Here is a 25,985-nt window from a genome sequence, read left to right as displayed (position 1 = left end):
CAGTGGAATCTAGAATTGTAAACAAATTTACAAGCATGTTGTTGGAACTTCAAAGCTATTTTCAGCTGCAATGGAAAAAAAAGGAAGTAAGAATTTACACTTCTGTAATTTTTCTTTCTCATTTCTAGAAGACTTTGCTTAAAATACCAAAAGTTAAATTTTACTCTCTGAAATATTTTCCTCTTGGTTCTTGTGCTACACCTGGGCAAAATCAAATCCCCCCAGGCTCTATGAACTTTCTGTACTACTGACACTTAATCCTACATAAACTCTTAAGCAAAATGAGGTTAAGTAAAGTAGTTGGATAGTTGGTAAACTTCTCCTTATGGCATCTTAAAACACATTTCTTTAAATCTAAAAGTGAGTGATAAATTGAGGTTCTAAACCATTTCTGTATGAATCAAAGATACCTTCTATTAATAAAGTTTAAAATGTTAAGCTGCATTTTTGTCATATGTAGAGAAAACCACATAAAATTATTAAAACTAGTTGGTCCAAGATAAAAAATAGACCAAGTAGAAAAATCTCACTTTCTGCCATGAAAGTATGCGGTATTTTTTTGTTTCAATCTGTTGTTATTCTTTTCATTATTACTACTTGCAGTACTATTACTACTACTACATCATATTAAATATATGCAGTCCTTCAAGGACATTTATTTGCTAGAACTGCCCTATATTAACTTTTTCTTTTCATTTTCACAGAAACTGAATTTAAAGTTGAAGTATCTAAAGAAAAAAACAGAAAAACTTCTCAGAAAAAGAGTGTCCAAACGGTGAATTTTCACATTTTTTGTGAATAACCATAGAACTTGCATAGAGAAGTGTGAAAGTGGCTTGCATAGTAGCTCATTATGTGTGCTGGAATTCTGAAATGGAATGAATGTCTCATAAGTCCATAAGAATCTTGCTTCCAGTTGATTTTGCAAGGAGTTTTTGTTTGAAAAATCCCACTTCATAAATGGGATATATTTAATAACCTACAAAGGAAGATGCTTAAAGTTACTGAAAATAATTTCTGTAAAAACATTGCATTTTATATAGTGAGTACATAAGTTTTTACAAATCTGTTCTGTATTTGCATATGTATCTATATATGTGCATGCACATAAGTGTATATATGTAATATATGTATATGCATTTAGCTAAAGCAGAATAGTTTATTCATTCCCACTGATGATTGAGTACCATCATCCTTTTAAACACAGATTCAAAACTTTGTTAGTTGTTTTGCCTTTCTCTTAGTTGTTTGACACAAGGAATGCAGTACTGTTAGTATTTAATTGAAACTTTGACACATAAGAGAATATGTATTCTTTTTAATTATAGGCACCAATTAATCGTGATCTGCCTTCTAATTGCTTGCCTGTTGATATAAGGAATTTAAAATGTATCCTTTCACAACCTATTGGCTAAGTGTATCAGCTAAATTTCCTTCTTTTGTTGTTTGTGATTAACTGTTTATCAGATATTGTGGACCCCTATAATGAAGGAAGAGGAGCAGGTAATATATATTAAATAATATTTTATTCACAATCTACCCATGGAATTTAGAATGGTGTTGGACCAAAAAATGAAGTTATGACATCAAGATGTTGACAAAAAAGAGGTGATTTTGAAGTCTTGTTTTCTGAAATCAGGACTCTAGAAACTCAGTTTATCCACCCACTGAAGTCCTGTCTGAGCCTCTGCAACAGAACCATATGAGCAGTACTGGTTTTCTTTACCCTTTTTTCAGGGTATCTAAAATCTTTTCCTTGTGTCCTTAACCTGTCTAGCAAATAATCCTAGCTCATTATAAAAGAGGCCTATCAGATGGGAATCCAAATTATACTCTGAAAATGTCACAGTTGTTTTAATTTTAAAAACCAGACTTGGGTTTCAGAAAGCATGAAATCCAATGATGACCTAAAACCTCCTATACAGGATAGTGTCATTTGAAAGGTATTGAAACTGAGATTGCCCAACATAGTTTGTAGCATGTTACATTCATAATGATGAAATTCTATTGTTATAGAAGATTCAAGTCCTTGCCAAAAAATACAGAAAATACTGGAAAAATACCATGACTTATTTAGACTGCAGTGGGAAGGTGTCATTGGCAATCTGCATGCTCCGAGGTATGGAATACTCTATCCACTTTCTTGTTTATCCATGCTTCTTGTTTAAAATTGTGCCTATTTTCAGAGACTTTGTTCATAAAATAGACATATTTTCATATGTTCATGTTCATAAATATTGCTGAGCTGATAAACACATAGCAAACCATTTTTGTTGTATCAAACACAGAGCTAGGTTTGTAGCCAGAGTATTTTAGGGATGATAAATAAAGTGCCATAAAGTGATTTAGTCAGGTTGGTTTTGTCAGAGTTGCTGTATATGTAAATAATCTAATTTTGATAGAAATTCTTCTGGTGCAGTCTTTGATGAATACGTATGTGTGAGCATAAGTGTAATTTCTGGCTTTGCTCATAATTGTTTGTAAATGCAAGTGGTAAGACCATAGCATTTCCGTGCACCTTCAGTCAGCTGTAAATGGGAGCACAGATTTCAGAAGCAGAGTAGTGAAGGTACAGCACACAATTTCAAAGTTTCCAATTTCAAACATTGATTATGAAGCTAGCATCCATTTTATGGAGTCTACCATAAACACACTTTGTTCTTTATAGAAATATTTTACTTTTAAGATCACAGCCATAGAGGAATAAAAGAGGTCTCTGGAGGTCAAACAGTGGCAAGCCCTATGAGACAACAAGGCTGTCACTGGACCTTCCTTCTCAGTCCTGTAGAGTTTCTTCTACTTAGCTAATAGTATATATAGTATATATATATATGATACCTACCACTGAGTCGGTACTCTCATATTTTTCCATGACAATTCCAAAGGTCATTATTACCAAATTGCAGTTTTTGCTGCCAGCTAGCCTGATTATCCACATCTCTTTTCAAAAACCAATTGCTCGTGTCTGGTGGGTATATACATGACTACTTCCTTTGAATGTTAGACAAAGACTGTGTTTTAAAACTGTACAATACGTGCAGCAATAATTTTTACATTTTTTTCTTTTGATTGAGAGGTTGGTAGTTATCTCTTGCTTGCTGTGAGATGTTACTGAGTAATCATTTTAATACAAGAGTGTAGTATTAATAAACCATAAGAGTTATTACACTTCTCACAGAATTCTGCAGCCATGTTTGTCTTCTTTTTTTGCATGCTGGCTTTTGTTATAATTCTTTCTGGAGTAAATAGCACTAAAGTTTGCTGTGGATAATTTCTGAAAAGTATTCTTGTAAAACAGTAACACGAAAGTAACTTTCTTTCTTCTTCCTTCCTTTCAGCCAAGCTGAGTGGGAGCAGCTGCTGACAAACTGTAGTGCATTTCTGTTCTATGGGATGGAGAGATTCATGTCCCATGTGTTGCTTAATTGGTTGGTTGCTATGAACATCCCAAGTAAGATAAGCAAATTGAGAAATACCTTTAATTACATCTACTTTTTTTCCTAGATGTGTCCTATTCTATCATTATCACAATATTTATGTTGGCAATTAAGAGCTTTTTTTCCTAGATCTAGGGTTTTTAATCAGAAAACCTTTGTATTATGTTGCTTTTATTCTGTTGCATATCTTTCCTGTTAATCCTGAAAAATAAGCTTAGTGCTTCATTTCCATGTATTGGAATTTCTTAGGTTTCAAAAACTAAGTCATCATCTAATGGTTTTCTCAGTAAACCATCACCTTTTCTTTGGAATTTAGTATTTGATTGCAAGATATTTTTTTATACTAAGAGCAACATCTGCAACACCACTTCAAAATTCAAAAGTCTCTGCTGAGGCAGACAACAATTGTTCTGAGCTATTTCACTGGAAGCCTTTAAGGAAAATAAGGCATATTAGGGATGTAACTTGGTTGTGAGTTGTGTAGAGGAGTTTTGGTATAAAAAAAATTCAGTACCTGCGTACCATAAACTTCCTAGAATTCATAACTACAGAGTTGGATCACAGAGATCACTGGCTGTAATGAGATGATATGTGGACTTCATTACTAATTACTCTAATGCAGCTTAGGAAAGAAAAACCTGTAAAACACTATGGAAAAGTGTAGCAAAATTACATGAAATAGTGCTAGGATGACTTCAATAGTGCACATTTACATAATACCTGACAATTGCGGTTGAAATATGTAGATTTTATACTAATGGTTTAGACTGTGTTCAAGAAAGCAATTAACTTACAAAAGGCCTGTTTTACTTTCATTATTTTACTGGGTGTTACTGTTAGTGCAAACACCATTGCTACCTTTTTTCCAGAATGCCGTTTGGTGATTCTTCTGGATCTGGTACGATCCCAGAAAAGTTACCAGAGAATTGCAAACTCTGATATCCACAAAAGGTAGGTAAAGGCAGTTTCAGTGAAGTCTACAATTATTTCAAAGTTAAAATTTTGAGTTATGAATATTATCCTTTACTTCTGCAAGTAAAAGAGCAACTTTATAGGACTAAATAGGATGAAAGCTCTGTTAGAAGGCCTTGATAAGAAAATATGACACAAAAACCTTGCTGCATTACACATACAAGTTGGAGAGCAAGATTCTCAAAATGTTCTAGTTGAATATATAAAATTTTCCTTTAACAGATGAACTGCTAAAAATACCTCTGAGGGTTCATACATGGAAAAGTTTAACAATCAGGCAGATTTTTATTTAAATAAATTATTATGGCATGTTAAATAACCTCTTCAGAATTTTTGACATTAATTGCAGCTCTTTTTAACTTTAGAAGAATGTCAGTATTTTTGTTGCTTTTAAATTGACAGCTGGTAGGGTGCGAGAGACTCCTGGATTCTTTGTATCAGGGTGGACGCGTGGAACAAGACTCAGACACTCTGTAAATTATAAAAGCTGCAGTTGCAGTTTATTATAAGAGAGTCTGAAAGGAGCTGCTCGGCACAGCCACGTGCAGATTAAAGAGATAAAGGGAGGGAAAGACAGAGAGAAGAGGGAGGGTAGAGAGAGAGAGTAAAGAAGGTAAAGAGGGGAAGAGAAGAGGAAAAGAGAGCGACTTCCCGTTTGTAACACAATAAATCCATTTCCATCATGAATATTCTGATTCCCTAAGAACCAATCCAATACAAAATACTAATTCTATAGCATTTACATGTAGCCTATAGGAATTTTTATATTAGCATAGCATGTGACATTCTAAGCTCTAAGATCTGATCTTTGGGTGCGGGTCAGTCTTTTGTGTCTTTTGGCTTTGCCCTCTGGCCAAAAGCATTGTTTAATTAAGAGTGGATTAGCTTCGGTGAGCCATCCTATTGTGTTTATGGTAATTCAGTAACTAGGGCTTTCCTGTTCTACCTTCCCCAACAATTGCCCCGAATCTGAGCATTTATATTTGCAAGATTCCTCAGTTTCATCTTCTCCAACAGTAGGGTTTACATTCTTTTATTGCATGTCCATTATAAATTGTTGACAGATGCCACAGTGTCCTAATTTGATTCATTAATTATTTAGTCCATGCTGAATTTTCAGATAACCTGATCATACACTTGAGGGATGAGATGCCCTGCAGAGGGATGTAGATAGAGGGCAGCATTGGCAGTTGTCAGTGACAGGAAATTTAACACATCACAGTGACAAAGTAACACTGGACACAAATGTAGATTTGGAGAGGGGTGGCTGGAGAGCAGCCCTGCAGAAAGGCACTTGGGGCTGAGCCAACAGTGAGCCTGGGCAGCAAGTGGGCAAAGCACATCCTGGGGACATAAATACCTCTTGACTTTTCTAATTATTCATTCCATGAAGAAGAAGTAGGAAAACATCTCTATAATTACTGTTTAACTAGTGCAACAATGCATAAGTTAAATGCAGTTAAATGTGTGTAAGGTAGGTTATACACACATCTACATATGTAAATATGCAGATGTCTGAGTGTATAAACAAACACCTGGTATTTTTGTATATCCTTTTTGATCCCGAACAGCCATTTCCTAAAGTAAACCAAAACACAATTTCTTAAACTAGATTTTCAAACTCAAAAAATTTGAAGTCTCAGTTTAATAGTTTGGTGAATTTATCAAAAAGAGTTACATGGCTAAGTCCAAAAGCTTCCTGAAAGTTTAGATTAATATTTATTTAAAAATGAGTCACATAAACTCTATAGACAATCAGACATCATCTCCCCAAAAGATTACAGAAAACTTTTTCATCTTTTCATAAAGTTACTATGAAAAGCAGATCTGAATTAAACCAAAATGCACCCTTCTATTTATTGCAGTTTCAGGGGTGTATCACTCCCCTTTTATAACTAAAATAATTATGCCAAAGACACTAACTGAAATATTCAGCAGTAAAAAACTCAAGTCCCACATTTCATGTGATTTGCTTCTAAGCCTCCAAATCAATACCATACTTAAAACAAAGAACAAGGTTTCAGTTCCTGCAATAGTTTATGTCTAAACATGTCTTTTTGCACCTGATTCCCAATATTTTGACAGTCTTATAAAAGGTATTCTGCAGTGTTTTGTAAAACTTAGGGTGTTAATACTCCTTTCAGATTTCCAGAGATGTCCAAAACTGCAGTAACATGACAGAGAGTAAACTCCACGATAAAATTGCACCATGAAAAAGTGTAGAGAGACGGTTACCTGAATTCCTTGCATTAAATTCAAAGTACTTTATGAGTGTTAGAAAACACTTGATGCTCAGCATAGAAGAAAATGCACTCTGACATTCTTTTTCCTCTATTAAAAAGCACTGTATATTTGGCTGTATTTTTTATATGCACATTTTTCTTTTATTGATCTCATGATTCTGATCCTCCTTAGCTGTCTATGTGTTGCCCTGGAGAGACCAACAGAGACAGCAATGCTCCTCAGCCTCACAGGCGTTGGCTCTGTGCTGGCCACGCAGTGGTACTCGAGCCTGGAGGAGAGTGCAGAGAGGCTGGAGACCTTGTTCCAGCGTGAGTCTTGGTGTTTGTCTGGCTTGTGTGTGTGTGGCTTCAGGGACTGTGTGTATCTGCCTGTCCCCTGTCTCTCCTTTCAGTTACTGTGTGTATCTGCCTGTCTCCTGTCTCTCCTTTCAGGGACTGTGTGTATCTGCCTGTCTCCTGTCTCTCCTTTCAGTTACTGTGTGTATCTGCCTGTCTCCTGTCTCTCAGGGACTGTGTGTATCTGCCTGTCTCCTGTCTCTCCTTTCAGGGACTGTGTGTATCTGCCTGTCTCCTGTCTCTCCTTTCAGTTACTGTGTGTATCTGCCTGTCTCCTGTCTCTCAGGGACTGTGTGTATCTGCCTGTCCCCTGTCTCTCAGGGACTGTGTGTATCTGCCTGTCTCCTGTCTCTCCTTTCAGGGACTGTGTGTATCTGCCTGTCTCCTGTCTCTCCTTTCAGTTACTGTGTGTATCTGCCTGTCCCCTGTCTCTCAGGGACTGTGTGTATCTGCCTGTCTCCTGTCTCTCCTTTCAGGGACTGTGTGTATCTGCCTGTCTCCTGTCTCTCCTTTCAGGGACTGTGTGTATCTGCCTGTCCCCTGTCTCTCAGGGACTGTGTGTATCTGCCTGTCCCCTGTCTCTTCTTTCAGGGACTGTGTGTATCTGCCTGTCTCCTGTCTCTCCTTTCAGGGACTGTGTGTATCTGCCTGTCCCCTGTCTCTCCTTTCAAGGACTGTGTGTATCTGCCTGTCTCCTGTCTCTCCTTTCAGGGACTGTGTGTATCTGCCTGTCCCCTGTCTCTCCTTTCAAGGACTGTGTGTATCTGCCTGTCTCCTGTCTCTCAGGGACTGTGTGTATCTGCCTGTCCTCTGTCTCTCCTTTCTCTGCTCCTGTCCAAATTCTGCCTGCAGTTTCCATAGCGGGAGAACTGCATGCAGGAGCCACCATGCACGTTGACAGGTTGATCTTTCATACAGAACAGTAACCTTCTTAAAGCAAATTTGGTGAGGTGTTTGTTTATGGTCATATGGGAAGAATAGGATTTATGTGGTGAGAAGCAGTGCCCTAGGACATGGCCATCTGTAGTTTCATAAACTATGGGGAAAAAATCCCCTGGATTTAACTTACATCTTCACAGATCCATTGCTTAAGTCTGTAAAGGTATCCTTTCTCATTAAGTTTAAATGTGAAAGCTCCAGGCTCTATGGCTGATATTTTCTTGTTTTCCAAAACTTTCATTACAAACTCACATAAACTATTTCTTTCCAGATCTGCTGAGCTTTGATAAAATGATTGGGCAGATAGTTCATGTTCTTCAGAAAAATAGAAGCTCCAGGAAAAGGGATTCCATTAAAAGTAAGAATTAAAAGGCTGAGTATGAAAGACTGACAATAAAAAGTTACTAGAACCTTAAGATAGGTAGTTCACAAGCACAAGTGAAACCTTACAGATGAGTTGTTACAATTTTCTTTGAAACTTTTTAAAAGAGCTGAGAGTTGGAAGACCACTGATAAAATATCATAATTGGAGTAGCTATATTTTGTATAACATAAATTTTGGGGATGCTTTGACATAGCTGATCCAAACCTAATTTATTTTCTCCACTGAATAAATAAAGCAGTGTTCCTAACAAGGTACATCAGGAGCACAACATAAACAATGTACGTGGTTTGTGATTGTAAACTGCAAAAAGATCAGTAGGATCTGCAGTGATTTAGGTAGTCTGTGTTGTACAGGGCACACTAGACGTAAGAAATATCTAGTGTCTTGTTGGAGAGCAGGGAAGAATTTCTGAGTAGAACAATTTCTAATATACTGTCTATAAAATTGTACTGCTATTTTCCAATGTACAGGACTTACCTTTTAAAATAAGGTTTAATAAAATCAATTTTATTTATAGCTTGCACTGTCACAGAATTGAAGGGAGAAAGAACTCAGATTAGAAATATTCTCTAGTTTTCTGTTTTTCAGAAAATGCTTCTTCAATATAGTGACAGTTGTTAATATTTTTAGAAGAATGTAAAAGAACCACAAGTATTAATCAAAGAGATGATGTGTTAAATGATGGCACTTAAATTCTTGTATTTAGTCATATTCAGAAATAACAATGGTTTTTAATGTATTTTTATAGTGGAAGGAGATTCTCACAGCTCTCCTGGAGACAAAGTAGAAGAGCAGAATGCTTGCACTTCCTCAGTTCTTCCTGCAACTCATCCATCATTTTTTAATTGTGTACTCTATGGTTTACCCAACATAATTCTGATGTAATTTGTGTCAATCTTTTCATGCTAGGAATACCTGCAGTGATCTAAGGAGAGGTGAGAGTAAGATGTATATTTTGCTGATTCATGTTTTAGATGTAAACAGTTTGATATTAGAATAAGTGTCAGGAAAATATAATATATAGTTCAGAAATTTCGGTTAATAGTCTAAGGTTTTTTAACTTGGTAAATCCTCTAAAAATTTGGTAAGTACCAACACATTTTAAAGAAAATGGGCTAGTATTTTTCAGCCTTGATGCATGAATGGGATTGGAATGCATCAAAGTTAGTGCTTCCATTTGGAAAAACATTTCCTTGATGCATTTTATTTTCACATGGACGATTCATCAAGAACACAGCTATAACATTTACCAAGTGACTTTATTCTGAATGATCTTTTATGTGGAGGTAGATGCAGTTTAATTAGAAAACAAGTTAGTGTTAAATAAAATGATTAATATTTTTTACTTTCTTTATTTTCTTGTGTTTTTCCTTAATAACTTTCCTAACATATTCCTTCTCAGTATCCCAATATTCAATATCATATCCCATCCCTACCCTCTGGCAGTGAAGCCATTCCCTGTGTCCTGTCCCTCCATCCCCTGTCCCCAGTCCCTCTCCAACTCTCCTGGACCCCTTCAGGCCCTGGCAGGGCTCTGAGCTCTCCCAGAGCCTTCTCCTGCCCAGGTGAGCCCCCCAGGTGTCCCAGCCCGCACACCTCTGTGGCCCCCTCTGGACTCACTCTCATACTGGGGACTCCTGAACTAGATGCAGTTCTCCATCTGGACTTTCACAAGAGCCAGAAATTGTTTTTATTATATTAAGCAATAAAATTTTAATGAAATAAAAATATTAAATTAGAATATTTTAAAATTAAAAACACTTGATTTTTCTGAGTATTCTAAAGTATTCATTTATTTGACCATGAACTCTTAATTTTTGCAATATTATATACTGTTCAGCAACCTGGAGGAAAAAAATCCTACCAACTAATGACCCAGAAATAAATTACAGTAGATACACCTTAGGACATATGAGCTCTCTCGTCAATGACGTTGGCACAAGCCCAAACAACAAGAATAAGAGCTTCTGAAAATATTTCATCTACGTGGCACTACATCATTCCCATGCACTCTATTCATTCATACAAGAAATATTAAGCAGTTAGTGCTATTCCATGTATCAAGGGCTTTAAAATAACTTTCTGAATTATGTCTCAGCGACATAACAAATCACACTATCAATTAGCTTTTATAACAGAAATGACATTTTGTAATATATTTTAGCATGAAAAGAATTGGTCAGCTAAAATTTATGTAATCTGAAAAATGTGAGGGGGAAAAAAATCTTGGTGAATTTATTGATGATATTCTAGGACAAGAACATAATTTGAGTTGTGCATGGCTGTCCAAGAAAAGTGTGTGGTTCTAAATGGTCTGCAGTGAGGAGCTGCAAGTTTGCTACAAAATGATAAAACAAACAAAGAAAAAAAAGAGAAGCTCTGTCATTAGTCCCTGGTGTGACCTCTTTAAAAGAATGCTGCCTTAAGCAGTCCCTGGAGGATTTGGTGTCTCCTGCAGAGCTGCCCTGGCTGGTCCTGCTGCCCCTGCTTTGGAGCAGGTGCCGAAGGGAGCAGGGAAAGGAGAGCAGATCTCAGCGTGCTGGAGGATCACTCCCATAGCCATTTAAGACCATTCCTCTGGAGTTTGAGCACTGATTTAGTGATTTTACACCTTCAGCACCACCTGACCTGGAAGCTCTCCTGAAATGGGGAATCAGAGGGAATTCAGCATCCTGGGAGGGTAAATCTGTTCCTCCCTTGTGTGTGCAGGAAAGACCAGCTCATCCCTGTGAAGTCACCAGGAAGAACTTCTTGGAGTCCCTCTTGGGTATTAATTCAAGTCTCCAAATGCACTGTCTCCCTGTGGATATAGTGACAGGTAGTTATCAGCATGGGTTTTAAGGATGTGGTCAAGTTAAAACTGAAGGAATGCTCATGTGCCCTGAAATTTTCACTGGTTGGTGGTACTCAGGTGATAAATTGATGGAACACTTCTCAGCCAGTGATAGGAGAGAGTGTGGGGCCTTTCATGAACATGGTAGTGGCATTTTTAAAAGTAGCAGGCAAAATAGTCTTAATTTCTGAATAAGAAGAGAGGAAATGCTTTACATATATTACAGCTTTCCAGATGGTTCCTTAAGACTTATGGTTCCTTAAGACTTACTTAAGAGGAACAATTTTAGTTCACTTAATCCCATTTTTTTATAAAAATGCAGTATGGAATGTTAACAGCATTGCTGGTGGATAAAATATCCATTATAACATTCCCTGGAATATGATTCTTGATACTTATTATTATATGTATGCACATTTTTAAATATATTAAAATAAACATTGAAATGCAGTAGTCTATCTGTGAAGAAGTGTTTTCTTCCTCTGCCAAGAGAGTGGAGGAAGTCAGTGCTGAGTTCAAACAGTTGAAACCAACAAAATAAAGACTCCTTTCAGAAGTAAAGGCCAATATTTTTGGCTAGGAAGGTACAATAAATTAAAAGGGTGTTTTGTGACAGTGTCCATTACTATGGGAAATATTTAGGAAGATATTTCTTTGTCACTGGATAGCTACTGCAATTTCTTTTCCCTTTATTTCATATAATGCTTCAGCCTCACACACGATAGCAGAAGAGGGTGAAAACAGAGTTCATTGGTATTTCTCCTGAATGACATTGACTTTTATTCCATCTGAAAATACCTATTTAGCATTTTTTGGTTATTATTATTGCAAGTACTGGCATTAGAATCTGAAATGGGATGTACATTGAAATAAATTTGCACTGGAATTCCACAAACCTTTCTGCTTCTTCATCAGTGTGATTCAACGGACATGGCCTACATCTGTACTCAATCAAACAGGGCTGTGTTGGCCAATATAATCTAATTGTTTGACATTTTTATAGTAATTCATTGAGACTAAAGAGAGATGACTACATTAATATCTTGATGCAGCTAGATAATAGTTGAGATAAAACTGGCGTGCCAAATTGCTGAAAGGCCCTTAAATTCTCTTACAGATTTTTAACTATTTGTGACATAGAAGAGGGAAGAGACTTCAGTATAATGTAATAAAGAGAAAAAATAGTACAATCTATAACACTAAGTATTATATTAAAGAATATTATCTTAAATTTTCTAGGAATCTTCTCTTCACTAATCATTTAAAATTGTATTTTTCAATAATTGGTATGAGAATTATTGTTAATGTTCATGACTCTGTTTTCTTGGATAATCATTTTCACTAAGGTCATAATTAAACAGAAATGTTCTAGCCATATGATATGTATATTATTCCTCTAGCTAGACTGTGGACAAATATGTCTCATATGTCTGCCCTGTGTATATGTGGGAGCACTCAGGCTGGAAGGGTGGTGGAGGAGCATCAGGGACACTAAACATGTGAATGCTGGACCTGCTGAGGCTTAGCCTTCATCTCACTGCCAAACCCTTCTCTCCTTTGCAAGTGCTTTTGTTGGGGGAGGGAGTCTCCTCTGAGTGGGATGTCAGATCTGCAGGTAAGAGCAACCAGAGGGAGAATATTAGAAGTGTTTTGTCTTGGAGGTGTTGCTCTGGACCCAGTGAAGAAATGAATGGAAGAGAAAGCAGAAAACAAAGAAAAAGCAGGAATTAATATTTAATCCAAAATCAGAAACAGAGAGAAATGTGTTTCTCAAACTTGGTTTGATTGCTAATTGCATTTTTGCTTTCAGAGCCCTTGCCTATAAAGGTTCAGTGTGGGTAAGGGCAAGGTCTTTTCTTTCAAAAGTGGAAGAAATTCAGATATGTGGTTAAGTGCATTTTTACCAAAAAACAAGGCAAAAATATTTGCAAAAGGAGCAACCTGTTTATAATGAGATACAAATAGATGATTTAGAAGTTAATCTGCATCAGAGCTATACTGGAGTAATCTGGTGTATGGTGAACCTCTGGTAGAGCTGATCAATAACAATCTCTGCCCCTCTCCATGCCCTTGCACTTTGAACATAAAGTATCTCCTCCAGCAGTGGTCTGCAGTACATGTGGCTTTAGGAGAAACAAAATCCATGCATTGAGACATTTGTATCTTCAAAAAGCAGTGAGGAATCCCCAGAGAAGCTGAGTTGTTTGTTGCCAGAGCAAGAACATGAACATTTTGTAAAGTGCACCAACACTACATTCAGTGCCTAAGCTTTCACCTTCATCCCTGCTAGTGGGTGAGGAGGTGAGCTGATCTTATGACATTTTAAAATGTATTCTTCCTCTAAATTTGAGACTATAAAAAATAGCTTGGACAATCTACTTTTAAACCTCAGCATTTTATCTCACTGAAATGATTTTTGAAAGCTATTTTGGATATTTTTCCCCATGCCCAAATCCACTTGTTTGTTCAGGGCTTTTTCTCAAAATATACAGCTTCAAGAACAGATCTGTTTGTTAGTTTTTCCACAGGAGAGAACTGACACAACTATAAATACAGAGCAGCTCTGGTGAGCCACAGCAGGAGACAGGGCAATGAGGAGAGTGATTCCAAAGAGAGCCTGAGCAGAGTTTGTTCACGAGCTTGAGTGACCATTCCATAGCTCTGCACGTGACACCAGGATGCACTTGCTTAAAAACACACCTGTGTGGGCTCCTTCCTGGAGAGAGAACCATGGTGTGCCAGCCAGAAGGTCCAGCACTGCAGAGCCACCAGATGGGTGACTGTTCACTGGACATACCACAAAGATGTCCAGAACAGGGCTGGAATACTTGATCCTGGACAGGGTCTGGACAGCATGTCATGACCCAAAAGGAGAGAACTTGTTTCATGCTGAAACACGAGGTTTCCAGCACCAGAATGATCCTAGGATTGCTGTTATCTTTTAGGTAATTTATGTAATTACTGTTATAGGTAATAAACGAATCAACCCGAATTAAAATGTTAAATTGGCAAATTTTATTTTCGCGACCAAAATACGGTCCTGGAAAGCCACAACCGGAAAAAACAATACCGAGCCCGGGGTCGGAATTGGGTGAACACACGATGTTACCCAGCCTCTATCGCACTGGGTTCCCCTGGTGTTCACGTCGCTGTCTTGGTTGGCCTCTTTTTTATACTGTTTTTCATAGCAGGACAGTCCTTTGTTTCTTTCAAATTCAGCTCTGGTGTCCACACAAGACAAAGTCCTTCCTGCTCCTTGACGAGATTTTGTGTCCGTTGTGTATTGCTTTTAGGTGGTTGATTTCATCTTTACGGGGACCAGAGTCGGGGAATGCAGTCCTGGTGATGGGTTTTTCGGGAAATGCTGCTCTCCTGTGAGTTTCCAGGCTTCCCCAGGAGATAGGTGCTTATCGGTAGCAGTCCGATCTGTAGATATGTTAATTTACCTAGTTCTGAGGCAATCACTGCCGTTACCTGTGGCTCGTTTATTTTGCAGACTTATTTTATACAAAACACGAGTTACAATATGGTATATATATATCACATTACCTAAATTAATAATTAAATTATGTAATTTACTCAGGAAATCATTTAGCTAGGCTTCAGTGTCAGTGCCCTTCTTACTGTTATCCTAAAGGAACCACCATGACCTCATACAACAGTGACTCTTATGGCAACCATCATTTGTATTAGGAAGAAAACCCCAACAGCTATTTCTATTACAAACAAGTAGCTTGATGAAGTACTGCTGACATTTTTAGTGAGAAACACAAGGCAGTTATCGCCCTTTGCCATGGAAGGCTTGTAGGAAGGGCAGGATCCTTCTCCAGGTTACATCACTGAAATGCAATGAGCACAATGTGGTGGAGTGTTATGTTGCTACTTTTGCAAACAATGGACAATGCTGTAAATTATTTTTTTAAATGTGATTTCTAGACATACTCTTGGTGGCAAAATGAAAATTCAAGGGCAAAAGGGCAAACAAGATGCTGTTTATTAGCTCCCAATCAAATGTGAGCAAGCTGACTTTGGCAGTGTTCACACCTTTTATTAGTGAAATCTTAAAGTCTTAAAACCATCCATTGCCTAAATTACTTTTTGTATATTCTAAAATGTTCATGTCATGCTGTTATCACATACTGCAAAAATGTGTCCCTCTAATCACTGTGCACAACTCTGGGAAAAAGGGGAAAGAAAAAAAAAAAAAAAAGCTATCTCCCTTGTCCGTAGTTTTGGTTCTGGTTCTAAAAATTCTTTTATTGTGTTACATTGAAAGATCTGACAACCAGCTCCTGGGAACCTTGTAATATTTTGCTCCCAGGCTGGTGCTGTTCTGGTTGGCCCACTATGATAATGTGTGAAGGTGTTCACACATTTTAAAATGTACTCTCTGACCATTAGGTAGGAAAAAAGATATAAAGGTATTCTCCTCCTCCTCCTCCTCCTGAAAATCATTACTAAAGACATTTTTAGATGAAAATACCCACTGAAACTATTGTTTCCCATGAACTTTTTGTTTACATGCATTTTCACACTGTTTTTTTTCTTTGCAATCACCTAATTTTTATTGCTTTATTTTGTACTACAGAGCTGTACCTTTATATATCCTCACCTTCTCAGGAGATAAAATAATTCTGTTGCTTTTAATTAAACACTAGCACTTCTGCCAATTCTTCATGATTTAATACATGTAATACCATTAACTTGTGATTAACCTAGGTCAATATATCCTTGAAAGAGAAAATCTGAGTCTTAAATGCAAGAATTTTCACTTTCAAATCATATCTGACTGTTTTAAGGGGCTAATGAGCACAAAAAGGTGCATAAATTAAAAACTGAATATCGTACTCTTCCTATCTCACAGTATTTCTAAAACATTTTGAAAGGCATATACATCTGTTCATGGTTCTGCTACAGATAACACAGGGTTAAAGAATGGTAAAGAATGTCAGAACGAGGATCAACATCTGGGATTAAGACTGAATTCTGCAGAAGTTCAAGCCAGAATTATACTGTAAAAGGCAGTCACCTCATGAAATTTGGTGAGATGAATAGGAAAACTGTGCAGTCTTCTGCAGTGATTTCTCACATGTGCAGCTCATGATTTTATTTATAGACTAACCCCTCTCTTTGGATATTACCATTCCGAAATGAAATCAGGGCAATGGAATCTGAACATCCTTCTAATCAGAAAACAGAAAAGGTGCTGTGCTTCCTAACCTCTCCTGTTCCTCTGCACAGGACACCTTGTAGAAAAGGTTCAAAGGCTTTTGTAAGATGCAAAGCAGAGAGCGTGGCTGTCCATGGTGTGAGTGCCGAGAGGGGCCACGAGCAGCAGCAGACGGCCAAGCAGTCCCTGGGCATGCCAGGGCCAGAGTGGCTCAGGGACACTCCTGTGCTGTCCCCCCAGCCCAGCAGGAGCTGCAGCTGCCCCATGAGCAGGGGAATCACACAGAACCGGTCTGCAGCACACCAGGGTCTCAGCACAGGCTTTGTGCTGCGTGTCTGAGTTACCTTTTCCTGGTGCCCCAGCACCTCCAGCTGCTGCAGGAATGCTTCTTACTCCCAGTCAGCAAGGCACTGCTCAGGGGCTAGCTTTCACCACAGGTGTCTCAGGTAATCCCACTCTTTTTCAAGGCAATATAGTTCTTCAAACACTAACTTAACAGCAGAAAAAGATGTGCTGTAAACAAAATTTCTTTATTGTGTATAAAATAATTCTATTTTTTTGAAGTAATGCTTTAAAAAAGTTTTGAAGTTTGAAGAACCACGGATGATTTATTCCATATCACATTTCTATACCTAAGGCCTGTACAGGTGGAGCTAGTGTAGCTTCTCTATGCCACTATGGAACAACATTTCTTTAACTGGCATTGTACTAATGTCTTCTCCAGAAATAATAGGTTTCCATTCTAAAGCATTTAAACGCAGTCAGCCTTTGCCTTTTCTCCTAAAATGCACTCAATTAAAGATAGATTTTATATAGGATTAAAATTACAATGTGCCTTAGCACCAGCTTAGTTCTTAGCAACATTTCATACAATAATCCCAAATACTGTGTAAAACAGAAGTCTGTCTTCATTACACTCATAACCTGGTTTGGCTTTTCATGTGCAGGTGACATTCCACTAAAGCTGTGTATTGCTGTTCTTCACAGTGTGAATTAAGTATAAGTTGGAATACAGCCACAGAAAGCTGGCAATTTCCATTAGTTTTCACCATTTACAAAAGCAATATTTGTGTTATAGTCCTTGCTTCTGAAAGTGGAGATGTAATAACAAGTTAATAATTTGTTCTGGAATCAGCAGCCCGATAAAAGCAGTGAGGATATGACTTAAGCAGAACCAGGGACTTCAGGACTGGAGGGTGAGAGACACAGTGTGGTGCCACTACCTGCTGCAAGGTGATTGTGGGCTGGGAAGAGGAATGCAGTGGAGGAAGGGACTCACCTTCTGGTGTTGGACTGCAGCTGGAGAGCCAAGAATCTCTTACACACACTGAGGGATCTCAAAAGCTGGTGTCCACAGGACCATCCAGGATAACAAATCTTTATTTTAGGTGATTGTAACAACGAAATATGCTCTAGCATTGCGTGAACAATCTCATCTCCCACTTTACATGGGACACATTTTGTTTTCTGAAGTTATCAACAGAGCCAAAGATTGTTGCCTTCCGTGCTCATCTGCAGATTTCCTCTTAGAAATGGTGCTGAGAGCTGCCATGGGGGACATCTCAGTGCCTCTTCTGTCCTGGGTTAGCACTGCTCCCACTGAAGTCAGGTTCATGTTGGACTCCCCAGTTCCTATGGTACTGCAACTGAACATTTGAATCAGACACTGCCTGAACTAAAAAGTTGAAAAAAACAGGAGATTGGTCAAAACACATAAGAAATTTTAAAACAGTTCTATAAATCAATCCTCATATTAGCTAAAAGTCTTAGAAATTCTCTCATCAATCAGATGGGAATATGAAGAAATAACCCCATAAAATATATTTGCCTGCACCACCATGAGGAACTCTAAACCTAAAAATTAACTACATTCTGAAAAGTGTCAGTCTTAATCTAAAAAAAAAAAAATAAATTACTTTCTGCTTCTAGCTAATCATATCTAACATGGACATAATTGACCATTTCTCCAGACTCATACTTTCACACACTAAGTTCCTGGATACTCAAAGATGGTTTTTGTTGTTCTTATCCACAAACAGGGTAAAGTGCAGCACACATCTGTGTGGTTTGGGAGATCAGGGTATTGTCCACAGGATGTGAGATAAGCAATAGCTCTCTCAGCAGGACTGGATAAATAAATTCACTATTTCTTATTCAACAGTCACTTGATTATTTTTCTTTATTTAATTTATGTCCTTGATGCCACCACTCTCAGTTGCTGCATTCATTCCAGAAATCTGCTCATGTTTATTATCATTACCACTGTGAGCACACAGCACTCTGGTTCATCCCCATGTCAGCTCTTTTTTTCTGCATCCAATCCTCTGCCTTCATTCCAGAGAAGGAAGTTCCCTGTTAAATGGGTGTGTGCAATACTCCTACCTCCTGCACATAAACCACAAATGCCTCATTTCCCCAAAACAAATTGAAGCTTTGAAAATGTGCACCCCACTTCAAGATCAAATTAGTGGTGTTGCATTCCTAAAGAATTATATTATTGAAATATACTGGGACAGTCTTGAGAGCATAATTTTCATACAGGAAACTAACTCATGTTCCCTAAGGGCTGATTTTCCTTTGTAATATCTAAACCTAATAATTATTAGCACTTATATTTCAATAATGCTCAGAGGTTTACACTGTCTTCCACCAGGCAGATTATTTTTCATTCTAAATGCCAGATATTATAATGCTTGTTAGCTAACACATAGGTAGGTAGAAATAATTCATTATAAAGCTAGATAAAATAGCAAAATACGAGTGTTAGAGACATTCTGAGAGAATACAGTACCTGTTTGTTCATAAAGACATAAATAATTGGATTATAAACGGTAGCTGTTTTGGAAAAGAAAGCTGGAATTGCTGCCAGACAAGGATCCAGTTGGATGGAGGGACACACAGTGACCAGGAGAGAAAAGGCAGCATATGGCATCCAGCAGATGAGAAAGGCAATGATCATAAAGACAACCATTCTAGTCACTTGTCTTTCGGGTCTCCTGGTGGTTCCCAGCCTGCCTTGTGCATCTGACACCTTTTAAGAAAAGAGAAAAGGTTCTAGAAAACAAACAAGAAGGTGTCCAGCCAGTGACCTTAGTGAGCTGTCCAGTTGCCATGCTGGAAGGAAAGCCTGCTCTTCCCAAGGGATGGCTGCTGAAGTTTCTGCTGAGGGACATCAATTACCATAGACCAGCATCAGTAAATTTTGCTTTGCTTAAGTTTTTTTATATTTTATTGTCAAAGTGAAAAAGAAGGACATCATGGTGAGTCATAAACAGATAGTGAGCTGAATTCAAGCACTTTCTCTTCCATGTAGCTTTTGCTGGGTGTCTGACTGGGTATTTCAGACACCATGCTGCTGAGGCTGGGCAAGCTCATCACAAGGGGCAAATTCACCCCAGGGGAGTCTGGCTGGCTCAGGGCTGCTTCATGGCCTTCCCCAGAAGAGCATTCACAATCTAATGATGTCAGAATTAACGTGGGATTGGGGCATTTAGCAGGAATGCTCTCCTCTTCCTCAGTGATCATGCAAGAAGCTGAAGCACAGATGTTCATGAAGAGATGAACTAATGTCAAACAGCATCTTTCTGGGAAACATGCCTGCTTGGCTTTTGATGACCTAGTGAAACAAGGCACTGTTATTTTACATGAGGAATAATTAATAACTCTGTATGTCTCCAGGAAAACCTGATGCCAGGTCATTCAATATTATATTCTAATAAAAAAATATTTGTTTGCATAACATGGCCTTTTATCTTCCTGCAGTAAAGTTGGAACTCTATGGAGACATTTTCTCTAATAATTTTTGAACTGCACTTGGAGAATTCAAGATATTTGTACTTAAGGAGCTATAGAAGCACCTCCTAGGAAGGGCAATGTCCTCACCTCTGTGGAAAGTAGCAAACCAAATATAAATGTAGTAACAACAACAACAACAACAACAACAACAATAATGGATTGTTATAAAAACTGCAATCTACTAGGCATTAACAAAGCTGTGTTTGGTACTGATAAGATAATCCCTGCCAATATATGAGATTTCTATAGCATTTTTTCATGTATGCCTGCACAAAGAGTGGCCTAGCCTTCCTTTCAGCAGAAGTGCAGTCCCCTGGAAAAGGAACACAATCTCCTTTATTGCACTCTCAGCTGTTTCAGCTTTGTCTCATATCAGCCTGGTCTTTTTTTACATACAGCTTTTCCTTTCTCTTTGGTTTTTTTCCTTCTTGTTATTTCCCCAAAGATTATTTTCTTTTATCTTTTTAGATGTTGCAGTGAAAGCTACAATTGGCATTGTAAAGCTGGGGTCTCTGGGACTGGGGCACTGGCAGACTATTCCAGCCTGGAGCAAACCTACACTGTAACAACCTGGGACAAAATGCATGAAAAGGGATGGTTGGGAACATAAGATAGCAGTTCTCACGCTTGGATCTCTCTCTGTTCACTGTAGGCAGATTTTTTAAAATGAGCTTAGTTTTGAGATATAACCATATGGGAATTCATTATAGATTTACAGAATATGTTGCAGGTACTGGCCTTTCAGAGCTTTGCAGTAAATAGAAATATCAATATTGTCCCAAAATCTTGACCCCCCAATCCTGTACCAAATAGGAATTTTCCTGTTCTATTGTCTTTGTCACTTTTTGCAGCTTCTCCTTTGGATCAGGTCAACACAACCATTAAAGAAAATTCAAAAGCATTTCTCAAGTCTTTCAAATATTTTTGGACAATCTACTATTTTGTTTATTAAACAGCATTGCATTATTTACAAAGGTTACACCTTATTTTGAGCATATTACTAAGTAGTAGGCAGCACTCTTAAAATTTACTACTGCAGTCATTTTAAGCTGCATTCTAATTTGTCTGGTTTGAGTCTTATGAAATGTCACTGAAGTGAACACAAATGTGAATAAAGCAGCACTGGATGATTCTGTTTACTTATGAGGTAGACATTCTTTCATTTGTATGATGTTTGACTAATGAGATGTATTGATATGTGATGAGAACTCCACACTTTACAACATCACTTCTAGCCACAGCATGAATTTCTGTGTGTAAGGACAATTATGTAACAAGGGATGCAGCTGAGTGTGTTTGCTGCCTGCAAATCTGATCTGCTTGTGTCTGATCTTTATAGAAAATCAAACACAGTAATTCCAAACTTTTGCCTGCATAGATATTTTAAAAGTTTACTTCTTCTTACCTTTTTTAGCTTCTGCACCAATTTTCCATAGGACACCAAAATCACCAGTAAGGGTGCTATAAAACAGGTGGTGAAGAATGCAATAATGTATGCACGGTCAGCATAAGCTCCTGAGTACCTGTACAAAATACAAAATACCTTGGGTGTGTATTTCTGCTACGCTTTCTTATTGTTTTCTTGGAATATTAATCTTTCCAAAGATGTCACTAGTACTTTTGTCAGATGGTTTTATTCAACGTGCCCCTTTGCAGCTCCAGCCACATCACTGGGCCAGCTCCCTGCCCAGGGCTAGGAGAGGATCCCAAACTACAGGTACAGCACAGAAGAGCTGTGGGGCTGATTAGCTGGGAAGGGACGTGTGGTCCAGCCTCCTGCTCCATGCAGAACCAGCTATGGGATCAGACCAGCTTGCTCAGAGCTTTGTCCAGTCTTCTGATAAAGTCTGTCTCTTTGTCCTTTGACTCCTGACAAGAAGCACAAGGTCTAGCGTGATTATTTTCATTAGAGGTAGAGGCTCCACCCTTTAGAAATTTTTGTTTTAGAAACTGATAATGGAAAATTTTGATCAGTTTTATTACAGTTTTCTTTACATCTGGTTTTTTTTTTCAGAGATTCACATAATCTTTAACCCTTTCCTTTAAATTCCTGGCCCTGAGTCATCCTGAGCTGGAAGTTTCATTTTTTTCCCATACTCTGTGAGAGTGGCCTTACCAGTTAGGCTCACAAGTAGTTCCAATCTTACTGGTGGTGTAACTGCTCCAGCCAGCTGTTGGTGGAATGGTCCAAATGAAGGAGAAAGTCCACACAAAGACAATGGCCAGAGCTGCCTGCCTGCCCCTCCAGCGGGTGCTCCTCGGCGGGCGGCAGATCAGGATGTAGCGCTCGAGGGCCAGCAGAGCCAGGGACCAGAGAGCTGCAACTCCTGCAGGAGAGCACAGCCAGCATCACACCTGGGAGATCCCAGAGAAACAGCCAGCACCAAAATGGGAGATCCCTGAGAAACAGCCAGCACCAAAATGGGAGATCCCTGAGAAACAGCCAGCATCACACCTGGGAGATCACTGAGAAACAGCCAGCATCACAGCTGGGAGATCACTGAGAAACCAACCCCATCCCAAACCACAGAATCCCTGAACTGTGTATTGTGAAAAGCCTCTCTGCAAGTCATCATTCCTCCCCTTGCACTGTCCAGCCAGCAGCTTGATCAGACCCAAGCCCAGCTGGGTTTTGAGTATCTTTGGAGACAGAGACTCCACCACCACTCTGGGCAACCAGTTACACTCTTTGACTACCCACAACATCAGACATCTTCTCTATCAACACAAGTTATGGAAAGATGGGCAATTTATGTGCATTATTCTCATATTAATGAAGAGCATAAGAATTTCACATTTGTCCAGTTTGCCAGTCTACAGTCTAAGGGCTACAAAACCAAGCAGATAATCAGCCCAGTGAAGTAATTAGGACTTAGATTTTTCATTTGGTTCTACTCTGAAAAGCTGCAAACTATGTGTAACATCCAAATTAGTTAACTAAAATCTTCAAAACATTATCTTTGCAAAAATTATTTCAGGCTATCAGAAAACTGAAACCTGCAGACAGCTGTCCACAGCATCAAATTATTGATTTAGGCACACATTACCTGGTGGAACACCAAAATCTCAAAATAGGCTGAACTTTCTCCATAGGACACAGCTTGCATGCCACAAACTGACGTAGAAGCATTGTCTCTCACCAGCATTCCCTCTGTCTAGCCTAAACAGGCAGAGAACAGCTGTGGGGCTGCTTTTGAGGCTGAGGATCAGCACTGTGTGTGATTTAGAGCAGACACAAGCATGACTGACTGTCCTCATGCAGCTTCAGAAACAGGGACAGGACACAGGTGAGCAGATGCCCCATTTTAAACATTTTATTCTGCAGAGGTGTATTTACACAGGGTACTGTGTGGTGAGGATTTTTCCTCTTCAAGTACTTCTAATATTTTTTTGCAGTAAGTGGACAAAGCCATGAAAAGGAAGTCACAAGAAGATGTAGGTGTGTGGACTGTTGCAGGTGTGTCCCTGCTCCTCAGAGCCCCTGGAGCACAGAGAGCACGACACCTTCAGTGCCCTGAGATTTCCCACGGTTTATGGGCACCACTCACTCTTTTTCTCTCTCTCTTATTTATCTATATATACACACACCTAAATACAAATACTGAAAATAGCGAAGCATAAGGATTTTTTCCTGAAATTGTTTTACCATAAGCTCCACAACACTGCTATTCTATTGGCAAGCTTTTCCTCATCTTATGAAACATATTCCATTATCAGTACACATGTGACAGGCCCTGTATAAGACAGGGACAGAGAGATCTATTTTTCACTCTCCACTACAGAATATATGTAACAGGGGGAAATTCCAGTGAATTCAAAGGCATGCAAGTGACTTAGGAAGCTGCAGTAAAATACATTGAAGGAAGTTGAAGGAAAAGAACATACAACTACAAACAAAATCAAGCTTACCAAAAAATGTGACAGCAAATCCTTCCAATACACAAGCCCAGTATCCCATAAAAAAATATCCTTTTAGATTTGCTAAAAAGCTGATGGTACCACCAGTCAGTGAGACCAGGAAATCAGCCACAGACAAATTTACTATAATATAATTGACAGGTTGTCTCAATTGCTTGAACTTAAAAGTTACCAGAATTACAGCCAGGTTCTCAGCAAGTGACAGGGAAGTCACCACCAACATTACTGCTGCCAGAAGGCTGAACTGCCAGGGCTGGATGGAGTCCAAGGGACGATGGAAGGGATCCCAACTGGCAGGAGCAGAGTAACTGGACAAGAGCGACACATTTTCAAATGCCATCAGTGCACCCATTACTTCATTCAGTAGCAAAAATAATATCATCCAATACTGGAGTTTCAAATCTGTAAATAATAGTCAGGATTAAAAGGAGATGTTTGCTCTCTCCAACAAAAGTGTGAACAAACTCCTCCTCCTTCTGCTTTCCAATAAGAATAGAGGAAAAAATGTTTTGGTTGGAGGAAAGTTTAGTGCTGCAGAGTAAAAGTGGGAACAGGGATTAGCAAGAATATCAGAGCAGCTTCTGCCCCTCTGCCTGCTGCCTCTTTCCCTTCAGCTGTGCCTTCCTCTGCAGCAGAGCCAGCTGTAGGAGCTGCAGCTTTCCTTCTGCAGCAGCCAGCAGTGCTGAAATGCCTCAGCTCAGCCCTGCTCCATTGGGGAAAATCAGTGTTTGCTTGGGAGCCTCCCACACTTTCAGCATTTAAAAGGAAAGGTGAGAGGCAGATGTCTGTGCTGAGCCAGAGAGCTTAAAGGAATTTGGGAAAAGGGACTGTAAATGTTGAAATCAGAATAATGTGATGTTTGACATTATACTGACTCTTCTTGTCAGGTGCTTCCCAAAGAATTCTCCATGGACAAACTTTCCTCTACAGACCTTGAGAAACCAACAGATCAGGCAACACATGGAACCAGCAGGGAGCAAAAACCAGACCTAGGGACTCCTTTCCTCTGCACAAGATTACATCCCACTGTCTCTTTGCAAAGCAGTTATTTTTTTCTTTATCAACCTATCTCAGATAATCAATAAATGAAAATAAATGTTCTAAATATTTCACTTGTTCAGAGGCCTTTATAATGACTGATGTAAAGATAACCTACATCTGGCTGCAGTGATATGTGCAACACACATGGGGCCTCATTATACACATGCCATATTTAGTGAAGTTCTGCTGCTCATTTCTAGCTCCAAAATGCATGACTTTTAGCACAACTTCTGAGAAGTAGTCTTGCTTTGTTACCTCTGCTGCTAATTGAAAAATGTTCTGAAAGCCTACTAAATATAATTACAATCTTAAAACCAGAAATTCAGCATCAACAGAAACAAAAGCTGCCAAGTTTTTTGCTTCATACCAACAGCTGAATCTGTCTTTACCCAGAACAACTCCTGTAGCCCAGGCAGCTGGTGAAAGGACTTGACTGCACATTGCTGGCATGAAGAACTGTATGTGCTGTATCATTTTGCTGGCAGATTTTCTCAGTTTGTTGCTTAACTATATCATCCAACCTCTGATTAAACTGATGGAATTTAACAGAATAGTAAGAACTGAGGCATTACTGAAAGTTAATTGCAAATATGGATTTCAATTATGAAATCCATATTTGACCCTGACTTGATCCTCCATGACTTAATATGTGCTTCTGCTCTAAATAGTAATTTTGGAATTATTAAGAGTATTCAAGAGCTTACATAAAACATTCCTGTCTCTTTCTGCTCACTTTGATAAAATCAGTCTGAAATTTGAAATGTAAAGGGCTTTTCTATCTCTCCTGCCCTATCAGTAAATAATTACTTTCAGTCTCTTCGAAGGTAGTTTCCCCAAGCAGGAGTGATCTGAATAGAAGTTCCTTTTCTGCAAACAGAATACACTTGCAGGTGCTTTAATGAACACAGAAATATTT

General features: G+C 38.6%; 2 protein-coding genes across 2 annotated transcripts in view; one reads left to right on the top strand and one right to left on the bottom strand.

The window, feature by feature from the left end:
• The window catches only part of CFAP46 (cilia and flagella associated protein 46), a 64,195-nt gene extending 54,282 nt beyond the window's left edge, over positions 1 to 9,913 (top strand). The window contains exons 52-60 of the mRNA XM_056495662.1: positions 705 to 775; positions 1,329 to 1,389; positions 1,468 to 1,503; positions 2,017 to 2,119; positions 3,339 to 3,451; positions 4,307 to 4,388; positions 6,825 to 6,961; positions 8,199 to 8,285; positions 9,061 to 9,913. Of these exons, the coding sequence (XP_056351637.1) occupies positions 705 to 775; positions 1,329 to 1,389; positions 1,468 to 1,503; positions 2,017 to 2,119; positions 3,339 to 3,451; positions 4,307 to 4,388; positions 6,825 to 6,961; positions 8,199 to 8,285; positions 9,061 to 9,197 (827 nt within the window). The 3' untranslated portion in view covers positions 9,198 to 9,913. The remainder of the gene's footprint in view (positions 1 to 704; positions 776 to 1,328; positions 1,390 to 1,467; positions 1,504 to 2,016; positions 2,120 to 3,338; positions 3,452 to 4,306; positions 4,389 to 6,824; positions 6,962 to 8,198; positions 8,286 to 9,060) is intronic.
• A 7,785-nt stretch (positions 9,914 to 17,698) lies between these two features.
• Positions 17,699 to 24,380, bottom strand: LOC130255233 (vertebrate ancient opsin-like). Its single transcript, XM_056495660.1, has 5 exons — positions 24,020 to 24,380; positions 22,227 to 22,437; positions 21,516 to 21,633; positions 19,107 to 19,346; positions 17,699 to 17,990 (listed from the first exon to the last, which is right to left on the bottom strand). The coding sequence occupies exons 1-5, from the start codon at positions 24,378 to 24,380 to the stop codon at positions 17,760 to 17,762; spliced, it is 1,161 nt and encodes a 386-aa protein (XP_056351635.1). The 3' UTR covers positions 17,699 to 17,759.
• Between the last annotated feature and the right edge of the window lie 1,605 nt (positions 24,381 to 25,985).

The sequence above is a fragment of the Oenanthe melanoleuca genome, chromosome 6 (assembly GCF_029582105.1).
Source record: "Oenanthe melanoleuca isolate GR-GAL-2019-014 chromosome 6, OMel1.0, whole genome shotgun sequence".
NCBI classification, from domain to species: domain Eukaryota; kingdom Metazoa; phylum Chordata; class Aves; order Passeriformes; family Muscicapidae; genus Oenanthe; species Oenanthe melanoleuca.
Note: the sequence above shows the minus strand (reverse complement) of the source record. Positions and strands in the feature narration are given on the sequence as shown.